This window comes from Megascapheus bottae, chromosome X (genome assembly GCF_031878675.1).
Source record: "Megascapheus bottae isolate mThoBot1 chromosome X, mThoBot2.hap1, whole genome shotgun sequence".
Lineage (NCBI taxonomy): Eukaryota > Metazoa > Chordata > Mammalia > Rodentia > Geomyidae > Megascapheus > Megascapheus bottae.
Window position 1 is genome coordinate 59,201,883 of NC_143547.1, and position 25,455 is coordinate 59,227,337.

Below are 25,455 nucleotides of genomic sequence, written 5' to 3' on the forward strand. Positions count from 1 at the left end.
GGAATTGCTGGGTCATAGGGGAGTTCTATGATTAGCCTTTTGAGGCACTGCCACACTGCTTTCCATAGTGGTTGAACAAGTTTGTACTCCCACCAACAGTGTAGTAGTGATCCCTCCTGGCCACATCCCCTCCAGCATCTGTTGTCATTCGTTTTCCTGATCCTGGCCATTCTAGCTGGAGTGAGGTGGAATCTTAGAGTTGTTTTGATTTGCATTTCTTTTATGACCAGAGATGTTGAGCATTTCTTCATGTGTCTATAGGCCATTTTTGTTTCTTCTTCAGAGAAGACTCTAAGTCTTTGGCCCATTTTTAATGGGATGGTTGTTACTTTGGAGGTTAGTTTTGGAGTGATTCAATTTTTTGAGTTGTTGATATATTTTAGATATGAGGCCTTTGTCCGTTGTTTGGTTGGTGAAGATCTTCTCCCACTCTGTAGGCTTCCTGATTAGTTTACTAGCTATGTCCTTTGCCATACAAAAAAGGCATCAAACTGGAACTGAACACACATCTCCACCAACGAAAACCCTGTAGCTCATGGAGACTGAACAACACATTGTTGAATCACCAATGGGTCATCGAAGAGATCAGCACAGAAATCCAACAGTTTATGAAATTTAATAGTAAGGAGCACACAAAATTCCAACTCCTTTGGGACACAGCAAAGGCAGTACTCAGAGGAAAATTTATAGCGCTGAGTGCCTACAACAACAAGTTGGAAAAATTGCAAACCAACAAGTTAATGTCTCACCTTAAGCTCCTGGAAAAAGAACAACAAACCAACCCTAATCCCAGTAGAAGAAAGCAAATTATTCAAATCAAAGCAGAATTAAATGATTTGGAATCCAAAAAAATTATAGAAGGAATCAACAAAACAAGGAGTTGGTTCTTTGAAAGAATTAACAAAATTGACAGCCCTTAGCAAATCTTACCAGAAAAAGAAGAGAGCATATCGAAATAAACAAAATCGCAGATGAAAATGGTAATATCACGACAGAAATTACCAAGATCCAGAATATCATGAGGGAATACTTCTCAAACCTTTATGCCAACAAATTTGAGAATCTAGATGAAATGGATGAATTCCTAGCCAATATTAACATACACACACTGAACCAAGATGAACTAAGCCAACTCAACAGGCCTATTTCAAGCTCTGAAATAGAAATGGCAATTAGAGAACTTCCACCTAAGAAAAGCCCAGGGCCAGATGGATTCACAGCTGAATTCTATAAGGTCTTCAAAGCAGAGCTCACACCAATACTCCTCAAGCTCTTCAACGAAATTGAAAATGAAGGTTCCTTACCAAACTCATTCTATGAAGCCAGTATAACCCTCATCCCCAAACCAGACAGAGATTCATCAAAGAAAGAGAACTATAGACCTATATCTTTGATGAACATCGATGCAAAACTTCTCAACAAAATACTGGCCAACTGTCTACAACAACTCATCAAAAAAATTATACAGTATGATCAAACTGGATTCATCACAGGGAGGCAAAGCTGGTTCAACATACGCAAATCAATTAATATAATTCAACACATCAACAGGAGCAAGGACAAAAATCACATGATTGTCTCATAGACGCGGAAAAGGCATTTGATAAGATCCAACACCCCTTTATGTTAAAAGCTCTGGAGAAACTAGGAATCCATGGAACATTCCTCAATGTAATAAAGGCTGTGTATGAGAAACCTACTGCTAGTATTACACTTAATGGTGAAAATCTAAAGCCATTCCCTCTAAAATCAGGAACGAGACAAGGATGCCTACTTTCTCCACTCCTCTTTAACATAGTACTAGAATTCCTAGCCAGTGCAATAAGGCAAGAAGCAAGCATAAAGGGGATCCAAGTAGGGAAAGAGGAAATAAAACTATCCCTCTTTGCAGATGACATGATTCTGCATTTAAAGAATCCTATAGACTCTACTCCCAAGCTCCTTGAGCTGATTCAAAGCTTTGGAAGAGTAGCAGGCTATAAAATCAACCCTCAAAAATCAACTGCCTTCCTTTATGCCAACAGTGAGAGGAACGAGGCAATAATCAGGAAAGAAACTCCTTTCACAATAGCCACAAAGAAAATAAAGTACCTAGGAATTAGCTTAACTAAGAATGTAAAGGACCTTTTTGAGGAAAAGTTTAAACCCTAAAAAAGGAAATTAAAGCAGAACTAAGGAAATGGAAAAACCTCCCATGCTCCTGGATTGGAAGAATCAACATTGTAAAAATGACAATCTTGCCAAGGGCTATCTACAAATTCAATGCAATACCCATCAACTTCCCAATGTCATTCTTTAAAGAAATAGAAGAGGCAATCCAAAATTTCATATGGAATAATAAAAGACCCCGTATAGCAAAAACACTACTTAGCAGAAAGAACATCGCTGGAGGAATTTCAATTCCAAACTTCAGACTCTATTACAGAGCTATAATTCTCAAAACAGTTTGGTACTGGCACAGGAACAGGCCTGAAGACCAATGGAATAGAACTGAGGACCCAGATATTAAACCACAGACCTATGGCCACCTAATCTTTGACAAGGGAGCCAAAAAAATACAATGGAAGAAAGACAGCCTCTTCAACAAGTTGTGCTGGCAGAACTGGTTAAGCACCTGCAGAATACTAAAGCTGGATCCTTCTTTGTCACCTTGCACTAGAATTAACTCCAAATGCATCAACGACCTGGAGGTAAAAGCTGACACACTGAAAACTCTACAGAAAGGAATAGGAGATACACTAGGCCTCCTTGGCACAGTTCGAAACTTTCTTAATAAGGACCAAGAATCACAACAAATCAGAGAAAGGCTGGATAATGTTTGATTTTAAAAATATACTTTATCTGCTCCAGGAAAATTAGCTCACTATTACACAATGTTTTGTAATTCATTTTCAGAGGATAGTGATTCATTTGGGAATCCAAAGCAAAACTTTTTTATTCTCAATCATCATTTACTTTCATTCAAGTTAACTTCACACATTATCAGCAATTAATTTGTTATTTCTAAGTAATTTTTAATTTGTTGACTTAGTCTGTCTTTTGTCAGATACTTTATTAGTGTTATCAATGTTTCGCACTGTAGTACACAACAAAAAGCTAACAATGATGATGAAATGAAAGCCATTATTTTAAGTTCTACTTCAAGATTATATTAAGTACTTTGCTGTGTTAACTCAGTTAGACCTATGGGCTACCTTGTGATGTAGTCAACAACTCTCACTGGTGTTTAATAGATGGGCAGATATAAGCCTAGAGTTATTTGTGAGGCTAGCCAATTTAGACAGGTCATGGAGTTAATAGTGATGAATCTGATGTCATGAGCCAGGGACTCTATTTCTCTGTTCTCAGATCATTAGTAATACGGCTATCCAAAAGTCAGTACTCAGCAAAACATGGTGATCAATACAATTCCATATTATAAGTTCCCAAAGAATTACATTTCATTATTCCAAAAATACCAATGATAAATAAACAATAATAAAAATAAAACTGTCATGAATCACTGCTGAGAATAAATTCATGCATAGAGACAACTGGGATTATCTGCTGTAATATATTGCATTGAAAGCTAGAAATAACTCCAATATTTTAAATTGGGAAAAATAAATTCTTCGTGATAACTTCAGAAAGTACTAAAAATGAACAAGCTTAAAATATTTTTGAAACTTTATGTGCTAAATACTAGGAAGATGCCTGAGGCAGATGAGCCCCTGGGGGATAAAGTACCTTTTTAAATAAAGTTCAGAACCTATCTTCTGCAATTTTAATGCAAAGCTTTGATAATTCAAGACTTCATGGATCATTCTGGAAGAGTGGTTTTATTTCTTTCGTGGAAATGTAATAGCAGCATAGATACGGAAGTTGAGATACTACAATACATATTAAGCTGTACATTGATGTTAATATTTTCATATCAGCGAAGCTAAGTATTTAGAAATTATTCTCTCAGCGATATAATTATAAAAGTATGCATCTATGTTTTAGTAAATATTCTTAAACTATTTTGATACCATAAATATTGAAATTATTTGCACTTTTTCCTTTAATTGCTTATAGATACTTTGGTCAAACCTGACCATGTCTATCAAGAAATTCACATACTAGGGAGCCAGTTGCTGTTGGCTTGTGACTATAATCCTAGCTGCTCGTGAGGCTGAGATCTGAAGATTGTGGATCAAAGCCAGCTTCTACAGGAAAGTTCATGTAATCTTCTTATCTACTACTGCCAGAAAACCAAGAGTGAAACTTTGGCACACTAGCCTTGAGCAGAGGGATAGTACTCCAGTCCTGAGTCCAAGCTCTACAAGTGACAAAAGCAAACAAACAAAAGTTACTATGTAGCTTACTGAATGAATAAGTGCTCAAGTAATTAGCCTAATTAATGGATTAAAGGATAGATATATGAATGGGTTGTAAATAATTTATAACATAAAAAGTTAAAGAGAATTGACTTCTCAGCTCTTTTACATTACACAGTCTTTCCAACTGAAGAAGTGAGAGATTTTTCAAAGGTGATATTTTTCCATCATTACAGTAATCTCTGTATGTAACATGTCTGCAACTAAGTGCAGAACTGAAACAATTGAATCAGAAATGTTCAGTGGGCTGTTTGTCCTTCATTATAGAAACTTAAACTAGCTGAGTACTGGTGGCTCATACATGAAATGCTAGCTATTCAGGAGACTGAAAGAAAGTTATATGACTCTATCTTCAATTAAGCAACAAAAATTTGGAACTAGTGTTGTGGCTTAAGTGGTAGATAATCAACCATGAGCAAAGCAATCAAGTGACAGCCCAAGGCCCAAAGTTCAAACACATTGTGGCACATATCGAGCAATACACTTAAATTTTTCAATGGCAAACTTAAGCAGGATGTTTGAAATGCAGTTGGAAAATCCACAGAAAATTCACTGAAAGTGGAATTTCAACATGGAATTGTTAGTAGGTTTGAAACTGTGATTGAGCACAGCCAACTAAGAAGTCAAGAAAACAATATGAAAATTTTCCAAGATAATGTTTTTAAAGACTAGCATGATGTAGAACCAGAATTTTGGCACTAGGTATCTGGTAATCATGATAACTTCTAGGTCTTAATGAGCTAGGAAATATAATATTGTCAATAAAACTTTCCACTTTGAAATAAAATAACTATCATCTATGTCAAAGTCAGTATCAGAGAGTTATGATAGTTTTGTATTCATGTACAAGATGAGACCTATTTGAGATTCATACAGGGGAAAAAATTTTCATCTTTTTATAGTCTGATAATTTTCTGTTTGAATTTGGATTTGTTTCTGTTAATTATGCCAATATCCATGCTTCAACTAAAGGCCTTGCAGTCACTCAGATTTCTTGCCTACAGTTGGAATTCTAACACTTTATCCATACCACCAATCTTACATTTTTCTGCTGATTTGGAAAGGAAGTCTCAAAAACTTCTCTGCTCAGGCTAACATTACACTACAATCTTCCATGTCTCCACCATCCTGAATAGCTAGAATTAGGGCATGAGCCAGTGGTAACTGATTTGATAGTTGATATTTTATTTTATTTTTATTTTTGTATTGCAAATATAGCTTACTATTCTTACAAAACGGGGAGATCATGGAAATAAGCAATCTGGTACTTATATCTTTGAAATGCAATACCCTTATAGTAAATAAGAAAGATGATTGTTATTCTGTTCATTGTCATCATAGTAAATAAGAAAGATCGTTGTTATTCTGTTGTTTATTGTCATTACTGCTTCATGCTTGATGTACATTTTGCAAACGTGCATACGTTTAATAGACACAAGCAATATCTTCAGAAGTTCACATTTCACAAGTGTGTGGAGACAATAAGTCCATCATGGCAGCAAACACACATAAGTTGCTTTCTGTAAATTTTGAACAATTAAAAATAGAACATTGTTTCAACAGACATATCTGGAAAGCAGATATGTCTGTCACACTTCCATCTGTTTCTACTGCCAACGTAAAAAGAATATTTCTTGGCAAAAACTAAAATATCTATGTGGCTAAATAATCACAGCTGGGTCTTAGCTCGAACCTATTGCTCTTGTGGAGCCCTACCACACTTTGGGTGTAAACTACTACAACCATTCTAGAAGGCAATTTGGAAGTTCTTCAAAAAACTAAAAATAGATCTTCCCTATGACCCAGCCATATCATTTCTGGGCATTTATTCTGAGCATTATAACCCAAGATAAAACAAGGACACCTGCACTATTCACAACAGCCAAGCGATGGAAACAACCCATGTGCCCTACTACAGATGAATGGATACAAAAAATGTGATACATATTCACAATGGAATTCTACATAGCCACCATATAAGATAAAATAATGGCCTTCACTAGAAAGTGAGTGAAACTAGAACAAATCATGTTGAATGAGATAAGCCAAGACCAAAAGAACAAAAAGTGTGTGGTCTCCTTGATATATGGATATTAGATCCAAACAGTGCAAGAGTGATGATCAATACTCAGGTACTCAAGGTCATTGACATGGACTTGGAGATATAACCACATAGACATATAAATCTATGATGGGATATATATTCTATAGACATAATAATATATAGATTGACATGTATCTATGACATACAAAATCTGTTTGGTTTTAATTTTGTTCTTAAATTTATGTGTCTGTGGTTGCATATAGAGATTCCATTCTTGAATACTTGTTTTTTAAACTTGACATTTGAATTATGATGTAAAATATCTTTAATAAAAAAGCTAAGGCTCTTGGAATGAAGATAGGAATTTCATATAGTCTATGATATTCTGCTCATAGGTCATTTTTTAAATTGTTCTAACATCCAATTTGAAAGTTTCACTCTATTGTTTTATCTATTCTGCATAAATCCTTCCAAACATGGAAGATCTATAAAAAAATAAAGTTTATATGAACATTACTAAATCTATTGTCTTTGGATAGAAATTACAAAGTCTGTCTTAAATGATCACCCATTTATTCTGTAGATTTTTTTTTTTTTGCAGTCCTGGGGCTTGAACTCTGGGCTGAGGCATTGTTCCTGAGCTCTTCAGATCAAGGCTACCACCCTACCCTTTGAACAACAGTACCACTTACAGTTTTCTGGTGTTAATGGAGATAAGTCTTACAGACTTTAGTGCCCAGGCTGGCTTTGAACTGCAATCAGCCTCCTGAGTAGCTACATTTATAGGTATGAGCCACCGTGCCCAGGTTTTTTTCTGTAATTTTGTTTGCAGTTTTTTAAGTGTTATATAGTAGTTTGAATTTTAATAAGTAATATTTCAACAATCACTTCATATCCCTTTGCTGTAACAAAGAAATTTAATTTCAAATATTTATTTTATATTGCAATATGAATATCATAAATATAAACCTAACACTTAAAAGGTGATGTAATCTTTTATTTTCTTGGATTATTAACTGTACCTGTGTCCAGATACTTTCTCGCTTCCAGATTTATATTGAAATGGTAGAATATTGTATCTTTTTGTTCTAGTAATAACTTACTAAATGGGGAAAAGGAGGAAAAGGTACATGAATAAAAAGTAGAAGGATAAAATTCAGTAAATTGGATAGGGAAGGGGGAAAACAAGGTGAGGGGTGGGGGTGGGGGGAGGGAAATGGGGACCAAGACATGTGAAAGGGTATCAATGTATGGGAATTAATGCACCATCTATATGGAAAATATCATGTAACCCTTCTATTAATTATAATAAAAAATATATGAAAGAAAAAAAGAAGGTTCTCTAAGAAATTTTTGCTTCACTGTAAAAAAAAAACAAGGACAAGTGACATAAATTAAGAAGAAAGGGCTTTAGGGAGCATCATTATCTAGAAATACAGATATTTGCCCCACTTATCGTATAACATTTTCTTCCGAAACAGAAGAGAATGAGTCTTTAAGGAAAAATGACCTAAATATTTTTTGAGCCTTAAAAAGTAAATTATCCTGTCTCCTGAGGATTGTGAAGTGGGGTAGGGAAGTCTTCAATAAATTAACAAATGCGTTCATGGTGGATTTTTAATCAAGAGATATCTGACCACAGTTAAACTAAGTTGTCCCAAAGACATGTCAAAATTATTGATTTAATATTCAGATGGTATTATCATGCTCTATAGATGTTTGAATATGATTTTGTGTTGTATTTAATTGTTGGGATGATGTATAGAGGGGTCACAGTTACATTCATGAGGCAATGGGTACATTACTTCTCTAACCTTGATAACCCCATTTCATGTTTTTGCCCCCCTCTCCCTCTTCCCCCACACATGCAATCATCTTGTTTTCCCCCTTGCCTTCCCTATTTAAAATAAACAAATAAGTAGATGGAGAGTATACCAGGTACCAAACTCAGATACAGTTACAATGTAAGATTAACCATGGGTGGGGGGAGGAGGGAAAAGAAATAACTTCACATAGTACATTATGAACAACAATGGCAAAGATAAAACTCTTGTTTCCATATCCTAGAGATCATCTTTTTAGTCTCAGACTCTATGTCCATATGGACATAGGTTTTGAGATATTGTGATCCTCTGCTAGGAAAATCCTAGATGTGTACTAATTATTACAAATTAGTGAAACAATGGAGCTTATGACCTTTGAGTCTGGCTGATTTTTTTTTACCAACTCTTGCCATTTCCTTATGCATGGGGTAATGTTTTTCTTTTTAATGGCAGCATAGAATTTAATTGTGTAAAGTACCACGTCTTCTTGATCCATTTATCTAATGAGGGGCATCTGGATTGGTTCCATATCTTAGCTATTGTAAATAATGCTGCAATGAATATCGTTGTGCTAATAGTTTTAGTATGTACGTGTTTCTAGGCATTAGAGTAAATGCCAAGGAATGGGATTGCTGGGTCATAGGAGAGCTCTATCTTTAGTCTTTGGAGGAATCATCATACTGCTTTACAGAGTGGTTGGATGAGATTAAAATCCCAGGAACAGTGTAGTAGAGATCTCTCCTATCCATATCCTCAGCAGCATCTATTCATGACCATTCTAACTGGAATGAGGTGTAATCTCAAAGTTGGTTTTATTAGCATTTCTTTTGAGGCCAGTTATGTCCAGAATTTCTTCATGTGTCTACAAGCCATTCTTATTTCCTCTTCAGTGGAGTATCATTTTAAGTCTTTATTCCAACTTTTAATGAGATGGTTGTTTCTTTGAGGATTTTTTTGAGGCATTCAATTGTTTTGTGCTGTATTACAGAGCTATAGTAATTAGAACAGCTTGGTACTAGCACAAGAGTTGGCCTGAGGACCAATGGAATAGGACTGAAGACCCAGAAATCAACCCACAGAACTATGGCTACCTAATCTTTGAAAAGGGAGACAAAAAATAACATTGAAGAAAGACAGTCTAACAAATGATGCTGGCCAAATTGGTTAAGAACCTGTAGAAAACTGAAGCTTAATCCTTATATGTCAGCCTTCATGTGAATTAATTCTAAATTGATCAAAGACCTGAGGTAAAAACAGCTGCTCTCAAAACTTTACCAGAAGTAATGGGAGATACACTAGGATCCGTTGGCACAGTTCAAACTTTCTTTTTTGGCATATATTTTTATTGTAATTATAGAAGGGTTACATTATATTCACCACAGACAAGGTGCATTACTTCACACACATTGATGCCCTTTCTCATATCTTGGTCCCCATTTCCCTCCTCTCAGCCCCACCCTTCATCTTGTATTCTTCCCTTACCTATCCGACTTCAAATAACCAAATATGCACATATACAATATATCAGATAACCAGGTGAAATACTGTAACAATATGAGATAACCAAGGGACAGCAAAAGAGATGAGAGATAAATAACATAGGACATTAAGGACAACAATCACTCGTTATGTGGCTTTTGTTTCTTCTTTTTCATATATTTTTATTATAATTAATAGAAGGGTTACATGATATTTGCCAGATAGATGGTGCATTAATTCCCATACATTGATACCCATTCATGTGTCTTGGTCCCCAATTCCCTCCCCCCCCCACCCCTCATCTTGTTTTCCCCCATTCCCTATCCAATTTCAAATAACCCAATACAAATATATCTGATATATCAGGTAACAAAGCGAGATACTGTAACAATATGAGATAACCAAGGGACAGCAAAGACATGAGAGATAACATAGTACATTAAGGACAACAATCATTCATTATATGGCTTATGTTTCTATATCCTAGAGATCCTTTCTTTTAGCATCTTACTATATGGCCTTTTGTATAAAGGTTTTGCTCTATTGCAAATCTCTGCTAGGAGAACCCAAGGTTTCTACTGATTATGACTAATGAGGGAAACCATTGAGCCTATGTTCTTTTGAGTCTGGCTTACTTCCCTTAGTAGGATTTTTTCTAAGTCTTTCCATTTCCTTACATATGGGGTGATGTCATTCTTTTGGAGAGCAGCATAAAATTCCATTGTCTATAAATACCACATCTTGTTGATCCACTCATCAACTGAGAAGTTGGTTCCATATCTTTGCTATGGTAAAGAGTGCTGCAATGAACATCACTGTGCTAGTGGAATTCGTATGTCCTTGTTTCTGGATGATTGGGTAAATACCAAGGAGTGAAATTGCTGGGACTTAGGGGACTTTATGTTTAGTCTTTTGAGGAAACACCATACTGCTTTCCATAGTGTTTGAATGAGTGTACACTCCCACCAACAGTGTAGAAGTGATCCCTCCAGGCCATATTTCCTCCAGCATCTGTTGATAGTAGATTTCTTGATCCTGGCCTTCTAATTGGAGTGAGGTGGAATCTTAGAGTTGTTTTGATTTTCATTTCTATTATGGCCAGAGATGTCGAGCATTTCTTCATGTGTCTGTAGGCCTTTTTTATTTCTTCTTCAGAAAAGACTCTCTTTAAGTCTTTGGCCCATCTTTTAATGTGCTGGTTGTTTCTTTGGAGATTAGTTTTGGAGTGATTCAGTTTTTTGAGCTGTTGATATATTTTAGATATGAGGCCTTTGTTGTATGGTTAGTGAAGATCTTCTCTCACTCTCTAGGCTTTCTAGATAATTTGCTAGCTATGTCTTTGCCAAACAGAAGCTCTACAGTTTAATGCAGTCCCACTTAGCCAGACTTTCTCTGATTTGTTGTGTTTCTTAATCCTTTTTAAGAAGGTTTCAATCTGTGCCAAGGGACCTAGTGTATCTCCTATTCCTTCTTGTAAAGTTTTCAGTGTATCTGCTTTTACCTCGAGGTCTTTGATCCATTTGGAGTTAATCCTGGTGCAGAGTGACATAGAAGGGTCGAACTTTAGTTTTCTGCAGGTGCTTAACCAGTTCTGCCAGCACCACTTGTTGAAGAGGCTGTCTTTCTTCCATTCTATTTTTTTGGCTCCCTTGTCAAAGATTAGGTGGCCATAGGTCTGTGGTTTAACATCTGGGTCCTCAGTTCTATTCCATTGGTCTTCAGGCCTGTTCTTGTGCCAGAACCAAGATGTTTTGATGATTATAGCTCTGTAATAGAGTCTAAAGTTTGGTATTGAAATTCCTCGTGCTCCGTTTTTTCTGCTAAGAATTGTTTTTGTAATATAGGGTCTTTTATTATTCCATATGAAATTTTGGATTGCCTCTGCTATTTCTTTAAAGAATGACATTGGGATATTGATGGGTGTTGCCTTGAATTTGTAGATAGCCTTTGGCAAGATTGCCAATTTCACGATGTAGTTCGAAACTTTCTTAATAAAGGTCCACAAACACAGCAAATTAAATAAAGTTTTAACAAATGGGACTGCATTAAACTGCACCATTTGAAAAATGACCTAGCTAGCAAGTTAAATAGAAAGCACTAGCCGTACAAAAGACAAGGGCCTCATATCTGTATCATATCTTATAAGTTTTCAGGCCTTTTCTAATTTCTGACTATATAAATAAAAATGGGGTCATGCTTGAAATAAAGGTTCATTCATTTAAAAACAAATGTATATTAAATGACATAAGAAAGCATCTCATGAAAGTATATCATTGAAAGTATCATTTCTTGGTTATTAACTATTCAAGAAAAGTGTTGTACTTAATTATTTCATGCCCATCATAATTTTTTATATAACTTTATATTGCTGAATGAAATTTGCAGTACTGTTATACTATTGTTAATGATACTATTTTGAGACATTTAAAGTGAAAGCAGTTACAGTAGAAAGAAATAATGTACTATTATATTGGGAAAACTGACATGCTTTAAAGAATGTATTTGCAGTTACTAAACTGGAGCTTATTTTTGTTCTTCTTTTTGTGTTTGTTTTGTTTTTCCTTTCCTTCCTTGCCTCCATTTTATCCTAAAGCAGTGGAAATCTGAGGGGAAAAAAGCAGGAAAGGTAAGATTGTAAATTTCCTAAAATTTGATTTCAACATATATCGCACTATTTTTTGTTAAAATTCCAGAATCTTCAGTGGTTTCACAATGGTGTTAAAACCATCAGTATTTGCAAGGTGCAGTGGCTCATACCTGTAATCTTCACTTCTCAGGAGGCTGAAATCTGAGGATCAAAGGTCAAAGCCAGCCTGAGAACAAATGGACCTGAAACTCCTTATTTCCTATTAACCTCTAGAAAATGGGAAATGGAGCTTGGTTCAAGGGTAGGCTGCTAGCCTTGAGCTGAAGAATTCAGGGAGAGTGCCCAGGCCAAGTTCAAGCCCCATGGCTTACAAAAAAAATCCCTCAAATGTATTTAAGATGACAGATGTTATAATTCTGTTGTAAAAGAAATTCAAGCTGAGCTATCTCCACATCTTATGTTGCTTACACAATCTTGAAAGAAATTTCAAATCGCATTTTATTTCTTACTAATATTTTCTATTCTTCATTGTGCTAAAACAACACACTGTTAACAGCATTATTTTGTGAATACTCTGGTAGTACAGTTATTTTATGGTAATTTGGCAATATAATGGAAATATTTTGGTGTCATTTCACATTTTAGTATTAACAACAAATGTTAGTGAATTTGTCATGAAGATATTTGTTAGAATCACAAGGAAACTAAAAATAAACTAAGGCTCAGAGGATCAGCAAAATAATATTCTCCAAAATCTTAAGCTTTATGTGAAAATTTATGTCCTTCTCAAATACACAGAAAATATTACTTTGCTGTTACTAGAAGTAAACCATTTTGCTCACAGGATTAAACTCTCACTAAACTGGACTACCATTACTGATTTTCTTGGTTTCCTCATTAGAGATTATATGTGAAAGAAATGTGTTTCCCTTAAAATGACACAGTCTTTGCAAATTAACTTCAGGAAGCATTGAAAACCATTCATGGTAGCCTTTAAAATGTTACTGTTAATAAGTTAAATGCATATAAATTTTATTATAAATTATCCCATTCTAGTATGAAAGACTATATTTGATATTTAGTAAAGAACTTTCCAAGAGGAGTATATGGTAGACCAGGAAGTACCATGTTATTGGATTTGCATACTCCTGAAAATGGAGTATGTGAATAATGACAAAATGATTTTACATTAATGTTCCAGATTTAAACAAAACAAACTAGATTGAGGTTTTAAATCAATATACTTTCCTGAGAGTTTTAAAATGTCTCTTGAAACTATTTTGAGAAATACTGTGACCTTGGAATGGTGGATTTCGGAAAGGTAATTCTTTTTTTTTTAAATATTTTTTATTGTATTGTATTGATATTTGCCAGATAGAAGGTGCATTCATTCACATACATTGATACCCTTCCACATGTCTTGGTCCCCATTACCCTCCCCCCAACCCTCTCTTGGTTTTCCCCCCTTCCCTGTCCAATTGCAAGTAACCAAATACAAATGTATCCAATATATCAGATAACAAAGTGAGATATTGTGACAATATGAGATAACAAAGAACAGCAAAAGAGATGAGAGATAGCATAGCACCTTAAGGACAGCAATCATTCGTTATATGGCTTTTGTTTCAATATCCTAGAGGTCCATTCAATTAGCTTCATACTATATGGCCTTATAGGCAATAGTTCAAAGAAGCATTTTCCAGTTAAAAGTGGGAAAGCAAAGAAAATAAATCTCACTGCAGGTACTGTGTACAGAACATAATATATAAGTAAGTGGATAGGGGTTTAGATATTTCAAATATTTCCAACATCATTCTAGCAAATTTGTAAGTGTACCATTTGTTCATTCTTTATTCATTATTTAAGCTTTGCACTTTTTTCCCCACCATTATGTATTTTAGTACAAAACATTTTCAAGGCATATAAAACAATGGACATTAGTTACAAAAGCCCTCATTTACTTCAGTATGATTTAATTTACGCTGTTTTGGGCAAGTCCTTTGGGAGCAGTAGAGAAGTTAGAGATGGGACAATGTGAGTTACATCCATATTGTTGAAATGTTAAACCCATATCATCTAAAATCCCAGGAAAAAACTAAACAGGGAATCAAGTGCTGTGGTGTCAGTTGTATGATTCTAGCTACTCAGGAGGTCAGTATCTGGAGAATAAGGCATATTTGAAATGTCTGCTTTTGAAGAACTTTCTGATTCTCCAGGTGACTACAAAATTTCCATCTTTTTCTTTTCTAAGATTTTATTAACACTGATTTTTACATCATATTTCAAATGTCAACTTTAACAAAAAATGTATTCAAGAATGGGATATAAGCAAACTGCACGTAAATTTAAGATCAAAATTGAAATTAGCTGAGTTTGTGTCATAGATACATATTGATCTATACAATGTAACATTATGCCTATAGAGCATATATCCCATCAAAGTTTTTTAAGTGTATGTAGTTATATTTATATCTCCAACATCATGTTAATGACCTTGAGTACCTGAATATTGAGTCATTACTCTTGTACTGTTTGGATCTAATATAGACATATCAAGAAGACTATATACCTTTTATTCCTTTGGTCTTGACTTATCTCACTTAACATGATTTGTGCTAATGTCCTCCAATTCCCAGCAAAGGCCATTATTTTATCTTGTCTGTTGGCTCTGTTGAATTCCATTGTATATATGTACCACAGATCTTTGGTATTAAAAATTTTTCCAGTACATTGACTAAATAAGACAATGCAGTTTTTTTATGTTAGGATACTATATATTGGCTCATGTGTATTATCCCAATGATTGGAAAGGAAATTGTGAGTTCTAACCCAGCTGGGGCTATGTATGGAGATCATTTTTTTCAGAATATATTCAGGACATTGTATATAACATCCATCATTCACAATAAATCTAGGATATAACATTGTGATATTTCAAGGGATAACACTTGAAAATCAGATTCTAAAATGTCAGTATAATCAAAATGTATGGGCACATTGACAAATGATATTCACTGGGAGGGAACATTTTGTCAAGTAAAACTGGATCTTAGATGTTGAAACAGGGTGAAAGATCTAAGAAATATACACGACATTAGCATTTCATCAAGAAAGGCTTTTGAATTTTAATAGGGTTAGGAGGGCAAGGAGAGCTGTATACAGTCTTTGCTATACATCTAGACAAGCAAAACAATGGCTCATTGGAGTCCAACAGGATAAGTGTATTGTTTTGGATAAGTGTTTTCCAGGAAGCTGATGAAATAGACACATTCCACAATCCAGTACTTGGTAAGGCATGGGTTCCAGCCAAATGTAGGGGTCAATATGACAAAAAAGTATTCTTGTATAAAAATCAATCTTCATAATATACATTAAAGCTCCTTTACAGGAAGGAAAAGAGCAGTGCAGGAAGCTTGCACATCTGACTTGTGTTATGGAATTACAAATAGAATAGAAGTCTGAAGTCAAATAATTTGTTTACAGAATTCTTTTTTTTATAAAAGAAAAAATACCTTAAATGTTGCATATTGGTAAATGGCTTCAATAAAAAAAAAAAAAAACCAGTAGGGGAACCTAAAAACAAATCCTACAGCACATCTTAAAATTCAGAATTTGTAACTTGTTCATCCAAGCAAGAACTACTTAAGCCTATCTGAACACTCATAAAGCAAAAAAAAAAAAACCTGTTTGTTTGGGTTTCATTTTGTGGGCCATTGGGCTGAAACTTGGCCTGGGCGCTGTTCCTGAGTTCTTCAGCTAAAGGCTATCACCCTATCCAGGAGCCAAGCCCCACTTCCTTTATTTGTGTGTGTGTGTGTGTGTGTGTGTGTGTGTGTGTGTGTGTGTGTGTGTGTATGTGTGCCAGTTCTGGGGCTTTAACTCAGGGGCTGAGCATTGTCCTTGGGCTTTTTCTTCAAAGCTAGCACTCTGCCACTTGAGCCACAGCACCACTTCCAGCTTTTATTGTTTTCTATGTATGTATCAAACCTGGGTCTTCTTGCATGCTAGACAAACACACTACAACTAGGCCAATCTCCTGGCTCTTCCACCTCCCCTTTTTAGAGGTTAATTGGATATAAGAATCTCAGGTCCTTTAGTGCCCCAGCTGGCTTTAAACCTTGTTCCTCAGATCTCAGCCTCCTGAGTAACTAGGATCACAGGTGTGAGCCACCATGTTCTGCCCAAGAAAAACCTGATTTTATAAAGGGCTTGGTTTAAGAACATTTAAAAGTGTTTATACAATAAACATGATTTGGTAAAAAAAAAAATAAATAGAATGGCATTGCCCCATTTGTAAGGAAATGGAAAAACTTGGAAAAATTCATATTAAGTGAAATAAGCCAGACCCAAAGGAACGTAGGCTTAATGGTTTCCATCATTTGAAATAATTAGTAGACATCTAGGACTCTCCTAGCAGAGGATTACAATAGCTCAAAACCTAGGTATATAAGGTCATATAGGATGAGGCTAAATGAAAGGATCTCTAAGATATAGAAAGTAGAGCTTTATCGTGTGATTGTTGTTCTTAATGTACTATGTTACTTCTCTTTTTTTGCCCTTTGGTTAATCTCATATTGTTACTATATCTGACTTTGTTACTTGGTATACTGTATATATGTATATTGGTTTATTTGAAATAGGAAATTGAAGGGGGAAAAACAAGATGATTGGTAGAAGGGAGGAGGAGGGGAATGGGGAAAAAACATGAGAGAGGAATCAATGTGTGAGAAGTAATGTACCTACTACCTGGTGAATTCAACTGTAACCACTCTATACATTACCCCAACAATAAAATAAATAAATAAATAAAAGAAATGATAAAATTTTGAATTAGTAAAATGTAAACTTTTATTAATTTATTTTTATTTTCCTTAAGTAATAAAACAAATGTCAACATGTCAGATTATGAGTAAAATGCCTCTTGGTCAATGTCATCCTTTTCATCATTCTTTCCATCCCTTCTGAGCCCAACCAATCGCTCAGTTTTCTAGTTTCACAAATTATGCCCTAAATATTATAAATGCATTCTGCATTTCTCTTTCTGTCTTCTGTTATCTAAAATAAGTATTATTATATTTAGTATTATTTAACATAGTTAATATTATAAGGTGCTAGAGATCTTTTGGGAAAAATATTTGAAATATTTCTTTCAACAATGATAATATAAAATCACAATCAAGTCCTTTTTTCACTAGTTTATTTTACATATTCTGTAACCAGCCTGATATGTTATGGTTAACATAAGCCATAGGGATTATTTCTGTCTTTTATGACTTTTATACTTGGTTCATTTCTTTGGTATATACCTTTTCAATGGTATTTTTGGTATGAAATTCAAGAAGCTACAAACCTTAAGTGTATTAATCATCAGAACATTCATTAACTTAGGATTCATTGCAAACATTTGCACAAAAAGTTGAAAACCTGTTGAAACTCTGAATCTCACATATTTAGTTTGTTAATGAATTATGAAATATGGCTTTTATGTTGTTTAATTCAGATCTTACATTTGGAGAAATGTAGGGTAACACATTATATAAGCTAATAATATAGTATATAGATGAATGTTTTATTACCATTTAGATCCTGAAAACATCAAAGAAAAGGAGAATGTCTCAATGACATCCCTGGGTTTAAATTTAAATTACTTCAGAGACCTCACTAAACTGAACTTATATTTAGACTCTTAACTCAAATGTTTGATTTAGAATAGACAATTTTTCTATGCTTTCTTCAGATACTGTATTTCATGGGAAATTTAGTGGCATTCAAACAGCATAATAAAAGTAAAATCCTCACTTCACAATTCATTCATTCTTTTTTTTCATATATTTTTATTGTAATTAATAAAAGGGTTACATGATATTTGACAGATAGGTGGTGCATTAATTCCCATACATTGATACCCTTTCACATGTCTTGGTCCCCATTTCCCTCCCCCCAACCCCCACCCCTCATTTTGTTTTCCCCCTTCCTTATCCAATTTCAAATAACCAAATACAAATATATCCAATATATCAGATAACAAAGTAAGATACTGTAACAAAATGAGATAATCAAGCGATAGCAAAAGAGATGAGAGATAACATAGTACATTAAGGACAACAATCATTCATTGTATGACTTTTGCTATACGGGGTCTTTTATTATTCCATATGAAATTTTGGATTGCCTCTTCTATTTCTTTAAAGAATGAAATTGGGATATTGATGGGTACTGCATTGAAATTGTATATAGCCCTTGGCAAGATTGTCATTTTCACGATGTTGATTCTTCCAATCCAGGAGCATGGTAGGATTTTCCATTTCCTCAGTTCTGCTTTAACAGGGTTTTAGTTTTCATCAAAAAGGTCCTTTACATTCTTAGTTAAGGTAATTCCTAGGTACCTTATTTTCTTTGAAGCTATTGCAAAAGGAGTTGCTTTCCTGATTGTTGCCTCATTCTTCTCACTGTTGGCATAGAGGAAGGCAGTTGATTTTTGAGGGTTAATTTTGTACCCTATTACCCTCTCAAAGGTTTGAATCAGCTCAAGCAGCTTGGCAGTGGAGTCTATAGGATTCTTTAAATACAGAATCATGTCATCTGCAAAAAGGGAAAGTTTTACTTCTTCTTTCCCTATTTGGATCCCCTTTATGCTTGCTTCTTGCCTTATTGCTCTGGCTAGGAATTCTAATAACGTTAAAGAGGAGTGGAGAGAGTGGACATCCTTGTCTCGTTCCTGATTTTAGAGGGAATGGCTTTTGCTTTTCGCTCTTAAGTATAATACTAGCTGTGGGTTTGTCATATACAGCCTTTATTATACTGAGGAATGTTCCATGGATTCCTAGTTTCTCCAGAGCTTTTAACATAAAGGGGTGTTGGATCTTGCCAAATGCCTTTTCTGCATCTATTGAGACAATCATGTGATTTTTGTCCTTGCTCCTGTTGATGTGTTGAATTATATTAATTGATTTGCGTATGTTGAACCAGCTTTGCTTCCCTGTAATGAAATCTGTTTGATCATAGTGCGTAATTTTTTTTGATGAGTTGTTGTAGACGGTTGGCCAGGATTTTGTTGAGAGTTTTGCATCAATATTCATCAAGGAAATGGGTATGTAGTTCTCTTTCTTTGATGGATATCTGTCTGGTTTTGGGATGAGGGTTATACACGCTTTGTAGAATGAGTTTGGTAAAGAGCCTTCATTTTCAATTCTGTTGAAGAGCTTGAGGAGTATTGGTTTGAGCTCTGGTTTGAAGACCTTATAGAATTCAGCTGTGAATCCCTCTGGCCCTGGGCTTTTCTTAGGTGGAAGTCTCTTATTGCCATTTCGATTTCAGTGCTTGAAATAGGGGTGTTTAGTTGGTTTATGTCTTCTTGGTTAAGTGTGGGTATGTTAATATTATCTAGGCATTCATCCATTTCTTCCAGATTCTCAAATTTGTTGGCATAAAGGTTTGAGAATTATTCCCTCATGGTGCTCTGGATATTGGAAAGTTCTGTCATGATATTACCATTTTCTTCTCTGATTTTGTTTATTTTGGTATGCTCTCTTCTTTTTTTTGATAAGATTTGCTAAGGGTTTGTCAATTTTCTTAATTTTTTCAAAGAACCAACTCCTTGTTTTTTTGATTCTTTCTATAGTTTTTTTAGACTCCAATTAATTTAATTCTGCTTTGATTTTAATAATTTGCTTCCTTCTTCTGGGATTAGGGTTGGTTTGTTACTCTTGTTCCTGGAGGTTAAGGTAACACATTAAATTGTTGGTTTGTGATTTTTCCAATTTGTTATTGTAGGCACTCAGAGCTATGAATTTTCCTCTGAATACTGCCTTTGCCATGTCCCAAAGGAGCTGGTATTTTGTGTGCTCCTTTTTGTTAAATTTCATAACCTGTTGGATTTCCTTTCTGTTCTCTTCAATGACCCACTGGTGATTCAACAATGTGTTATTCAATCTCCATCAGTTATAGGGTTTTCATTGGTGTAGATGGGTATTCAGTTCCAATTTGATACCTTTATTGTCTGAGAGAGTGCAGGGAATGATTTCACTGTTTCTGAATCTGCCCAGGTTTGTTTTATGTCCTAAAATGTGGTCTATTTTGGAATATGTTCCATGTGCTGATGAAAAAAATATATATATTGTGCTGTTGATGGGTATTGGGGCCGGGAGTTTGGCCTAGTGGTAGAGTGCTTGCCTAGCATGCATGAAGACCCGGGTTCAATTCCACGGTACCACATAGATAGAAAAAAGCCAGAAATGGTGCTGAGGCTCAAGTGGTAGAGCTCTAGCCTTGAGAAAGTCCAAGGATATTACTCAGGCCCTGAGCTCAAGCCCAGGACTGGCAAAAAAAAAAAAAAAAAAAACAACAAAGAAAAAAAAACCTTTTTGAGCCCAAATAAACATTAATGCAATTCCTTTTAAAAACAAAAAGTGGGCTGGGAGTTTGGTGTAGTGTTAGTGTGCTTGACTAGTGTGCATGAAGATCTGGGTTCTATTCCTCGGAACCATACACATAAGAAAAAAAGCCAGCGTGGTGCTGAGGCTCAACTAGTAGAGGTCTAGCCTTGAGAAAGCCCAAGGATAATGCTCAGGCCTTGAGTTGAAGGGACAGGACTGGCCAAAAAAAAAGCAAAAAAAAAAAACAAAAAAAAAAAACAAAAAAAACCCTGGCTTTTAGATTTAATTGATATGCTTTCTATTGTTATTCATCTTAAAGAAATGTTTTCATGTAGGTACTTTTTCTTCAAGAGCACATCCTTCTTTGGCTAAGCATAACTCTAAATTGCCCTCAAGCTTTACACAAATTGTCTGGCTGGTTAAAGAGTATGTCCACTAAAGTTCTAAAGTGGAAATGGCAGAAACAGAACTGACTGAGATTCTCAAAGGAGTATGTTTCTGATTTCCTGTGTCTGCCTGAGGTGAATTTACAAAGTGGCTTATTTTTAAATAATGTAGTGCATAAAAGAGAGAACAAACAGTCTCACTGTAAGTAAAAGCTATTCCTTCCAAACCTTTAAAATGTGTGGAATCATTCAGTCCAAGGTTATATAAAGATAAGAAATCTGGACAATGAGCAAACAAGTTTTAACATAGTCATTTTGCTGGTTTCTCCAAGATGATTTTTCATTCCCTCCTGTGTTCAGTAATCTGAATGGATTTGGAAATTATTTCTTTAGAAGTTTTCCTAAAACCATAATTTAGGATTTAGAATATAGAATGGCACATTGACATGTTTTTAAAGATTATCTCAAAATGAAACCAATCCTAATCATGTGTTTCTGAAAGGATATATCTAAATATTTTACATTTACTAAGGAATTATTTTCATCTGTAACTTTTTAGAGCATAGTGATCTACTGATTATTTGAAATCAAATTCATAATTGACCAGATGCACATAGCTTTTGAGCTATCGTGGTTCTCTGCTAGGAGTACCCTAGGTGTGTATTAATTATTAAAAATGCGGGAACCCGTGGAGCCTATTTCTTTGGGTCTGGCTTACTTCACTTAATGATTTTTTCCAACTCTTTCCATTGTTTTGCCAATGGAGTGATTTTACTTTCGCTGATGGCAGCATAGAATTCCATTGTGTATAAATACCACACCTGCTTTACCCATTCATCTACTGAGGGGTATTTGGGTTGGTTCCATATCTTAAAGATGATAAATGAGGCTGCAATCAGCATGAGTGTGTTTGTAGCTTTAGTATGGCCTTGTCTCTGGATGTTTGGGTAAATGCCCAGGAGTGGGATTGATAGGTCATAAGGAGGTGAAATGAATTCCAGGATATGGAAACAAGAAATTTGTTTGGGATTATTGTTTCTTATATAGTATTTGAAGTTATTTCTTTTCTTTTTTTTCTCCTTATGTTTTATTTCATGCTGTGACTCTAACTGATTTTGGTATCTGGTATATTTTACATATGCATATTTATTTGAAATAGGGGAGGTAAGGGGAAAACAAGATGATGTTGGGGAAGGAAATTGGGAGAAAAACAGGGAAGCGGTATAATTGTTCAAGAAGTAAAGTACCTACTACCTGATGAATATAACTGTAACCTCTCTATACATCACCCGACAATAAAATGCAATAATAAAAAATCATAATTGCTGCCGCAATTATGGATGCCATTTCTACCATTTATTTTTACTAGTTTTTTCATTAAAATTAGTTTACTATTACTTGTGTTATGAAAAGATTAAATTGCGCTAAAAGCTCTAGGTAAGCATTGCAAATTTGCTTTACTAGGGTCATGAACATTATTTTGAGGTACATTTTAAGGATTTTGAAATAGAATTTTAACATACTCTTACTTAGAATTGGTCTATATTTATTTAACTAAGTGTGTAATTTGGTTAAACATTTGATCAATGATCCAATGTAGCAGATAATTTTAAAAAAACATTGATCTTTTGTAACCTCCCATTTATGCTTATCACAAACTTAAGATCGATAGATGTTACACTTGGTAGTGCTACAATTGTGAATATGATTATTATCAAAGATAAACACTTGCTTGTATCATGTCTTCAAGTGCTGTTTCATTGATTCTGTAGTCCTTACATATATGTATGTATGTATGTATGTATGTATGTATGTATGTATGTATGTATGTATATATGTATGTATGGGTGTATGTATCTATATGTCTTCCCTGGAATCAATTTTCATTTGCTTGCAAGGATTTCATGATTTTTCAGTGTCCTTCCATGTTATTAGCACCGGTTTACATTCTAAAATTATACTCTTTTATTAACGTGAGCTTTCCTTTCATTAAGTACTCCAGTTACTAATTTGGCCCATTATCATCTACTTTATGAAATTCCTTATTGTTGATAGCTATATCCGCATATTACCATTATCATTCTTGGCTTCTTACATTTTTTATATGCAGTTCCCAATTCAATGTCCAAACTATTATAACAGATTATATTTTCACAGTCCACTGAAAACTAATTTGGAGAAAACCACCACAAAATTGTACTAAAATGTTACTTGACTGGTCATTAATGGTATTAATGTTCCATTAAGCTCTAGGTTTTAATCCAAAGTCATTATAATGTCCTCTCGTTAACTTATACTATGACCTGAAAAACTGCACAAATATTTTCAATTATTTATATATTATTTTTACAATCTATGGGATTCAAATTTCAGAATATTAATTGAAATCCTACTGTCCTAAAATAGAAGTCATTTTAAGAACAATATACTTCTGACTTACCTGTTTTTTATTTCCTCTCTATCTTGTAGTTCCTTTCCTCTTCTTTAAAATATGTGAATATCAGAGGGCCTCTATTTGGCCTAGTGGTAGAGTATTTGCCTAGATGCAGGAAGACCAGGGTTCAATTCCTTGGTACTACATACATAGAAAAAAGCCAGAAGTGGTGTTGTGGCCCAAGTGGTAGAACTCTAACCTCGAGAAAAACCCAAGGACAGTGCTCAGGTCCTAAACACAAGCCCAGGACTAGCAAAAATAAATAAAATATGTGAATATCATTTTTCAAGAAAAAATTAATGTTTAATAAATGTAGTAGTGTGAAAACTGTTATGATGTGTATGAAAACATTCTGGAACAATAATTGTTGAATGCTATTTTTAAAATCTTGATAATGTACTTATTTTTTCTACTAATTACTATATAGTCTCAATTGCATGAATTGTTCAGCTTAGTTTGTTTCTTTCTTTCAAAATTCTACGTTTATCTATAGGAAAGAGTGGTATGGATTACATGATCACACCACATCTCTTCCCTTAACCTTCACTAAAATCTCTAAACCTTACACTACAATGTTGCAATCCCACACATCTACCATTGTCTCACGTTATAGCCTCAGAATAAAACCATTACATCTCTTAGAAACAGATGTTTCCATCTGTGTGGGGGATAGTATTGTCAATATTCAGAAATAAAGTCATCCATATTCATTTCAGCTTTTTGCCCTATTCAGAATGTGCAAGTAACAATAGGCATTCAACCTTAAGTAAGAGGCTTTGAAACTCCATTCTATTCATGCAATAGAAAAGAAGAAAACTTTGAAAAGTTTATTTGCATAGCACTTTAATATGTATCAACTGTGTTATTTCCAGGTCCTCTGATGTACAATAGTGTTAAGTGTAGGTACAGTTCAACAAATTGGCTAGTTTTTCAATACTATTTATTTGCTAACCACTGTTGGAATTCATTGCTTCTCTTTATTTAATTCCAACCAAAACTGAGTCAATACAGAATACATAAGCCTTATCTAATGAAGTCCATGACTAACTCACCTGTTTCACTGAAATTTATAGTCCAAACTATACATCTCAGATTAGAATTTATATATCTAATGTCAAACAAATTAAAACAATCATACTTCTATTCCAAACTTGAATTTTCATTACAGAAATGTCAAGAAACACTCATTTCCCGGCCCTGAATTCAAGTCTAGGACCAACACATGCAAATTAAAAACTATTGAAAATGTTTTCTAATATTGTCTGCTAATGTACTTGATCATGAAAAGTCTGTTCGTACCATTTTGAAAAAGTAAGTCATAGATAATAAAATCACTTTTTTCATATATGAAGTCAAATTTAGCTACTTCATGATCTTTTGCTATCATGAAGATCTTTAATATCCACTGAATATGCAAGAAAGATAGATGATAGATAGATAGATAGATAGACAGATAGATAGATAGATAGATAGATAGATAGATAGATAGATAGATAGATGAAAAGTAGATACATACCATTGTAAGTAAGGGAAATAATTTTTTTCAATTACCCATCACAAATTCTTTCCTAGAATATAATCCTGTGTTTCCAAAAAGAAAATTAAAAAGAAAACAGTTTCATGATAAATTTACCTCCTGTTCATTGAGATAAATAAAGTATGAGTCAGTTCTAGCATAAATCCCAAAGAAATTGGTTTGAATTTAGGATTAAATACAGTAAGCTTTCCCTGTCCATAGTCTGAATGAAGACAGCTTAGACCAAGTATAATCAAAATATAAATTTTAAAATATAAATTATAAACATATATGCATATATATTATTTTGTGCTAGTTTTAGTGCTTGAAATTAGAACCTGGACACTGAACCTGAGCATCTTTTGTGTAAGGCTACAACTCTACCACTTGAGCTATAGCTCCACTTCTGGCCTTTTTAAGGATAGCTTATTGGCAATAAAATTCTTGCAGACT

At 34.4% G+C, this 25,455-nt stretch overlaps 1 protein-coding gene across 1 annotated transcript in view; it reads left to right on the plus strand.

The window, feature by feature from the left end:
• The window catches only part of Pcdh11x (protocadherin 11 X-linked), a 571,726-nt gene that overhangs the window by 275,466 nt on the left and 270,805 nt on the right, over positions 1-25,455 (plus strand). Inside the window, exon 4 of the mRNA XM_090325895.1 lies at positions 12,301-12,330. Within this exon, the coding sequence (XP_090182021.1) occupies positions 12,301-12,330 (30 nt within the window). The remainder of the gene's footprint in view (positions 1-12,300; positions 12,331-25,455) is intronic.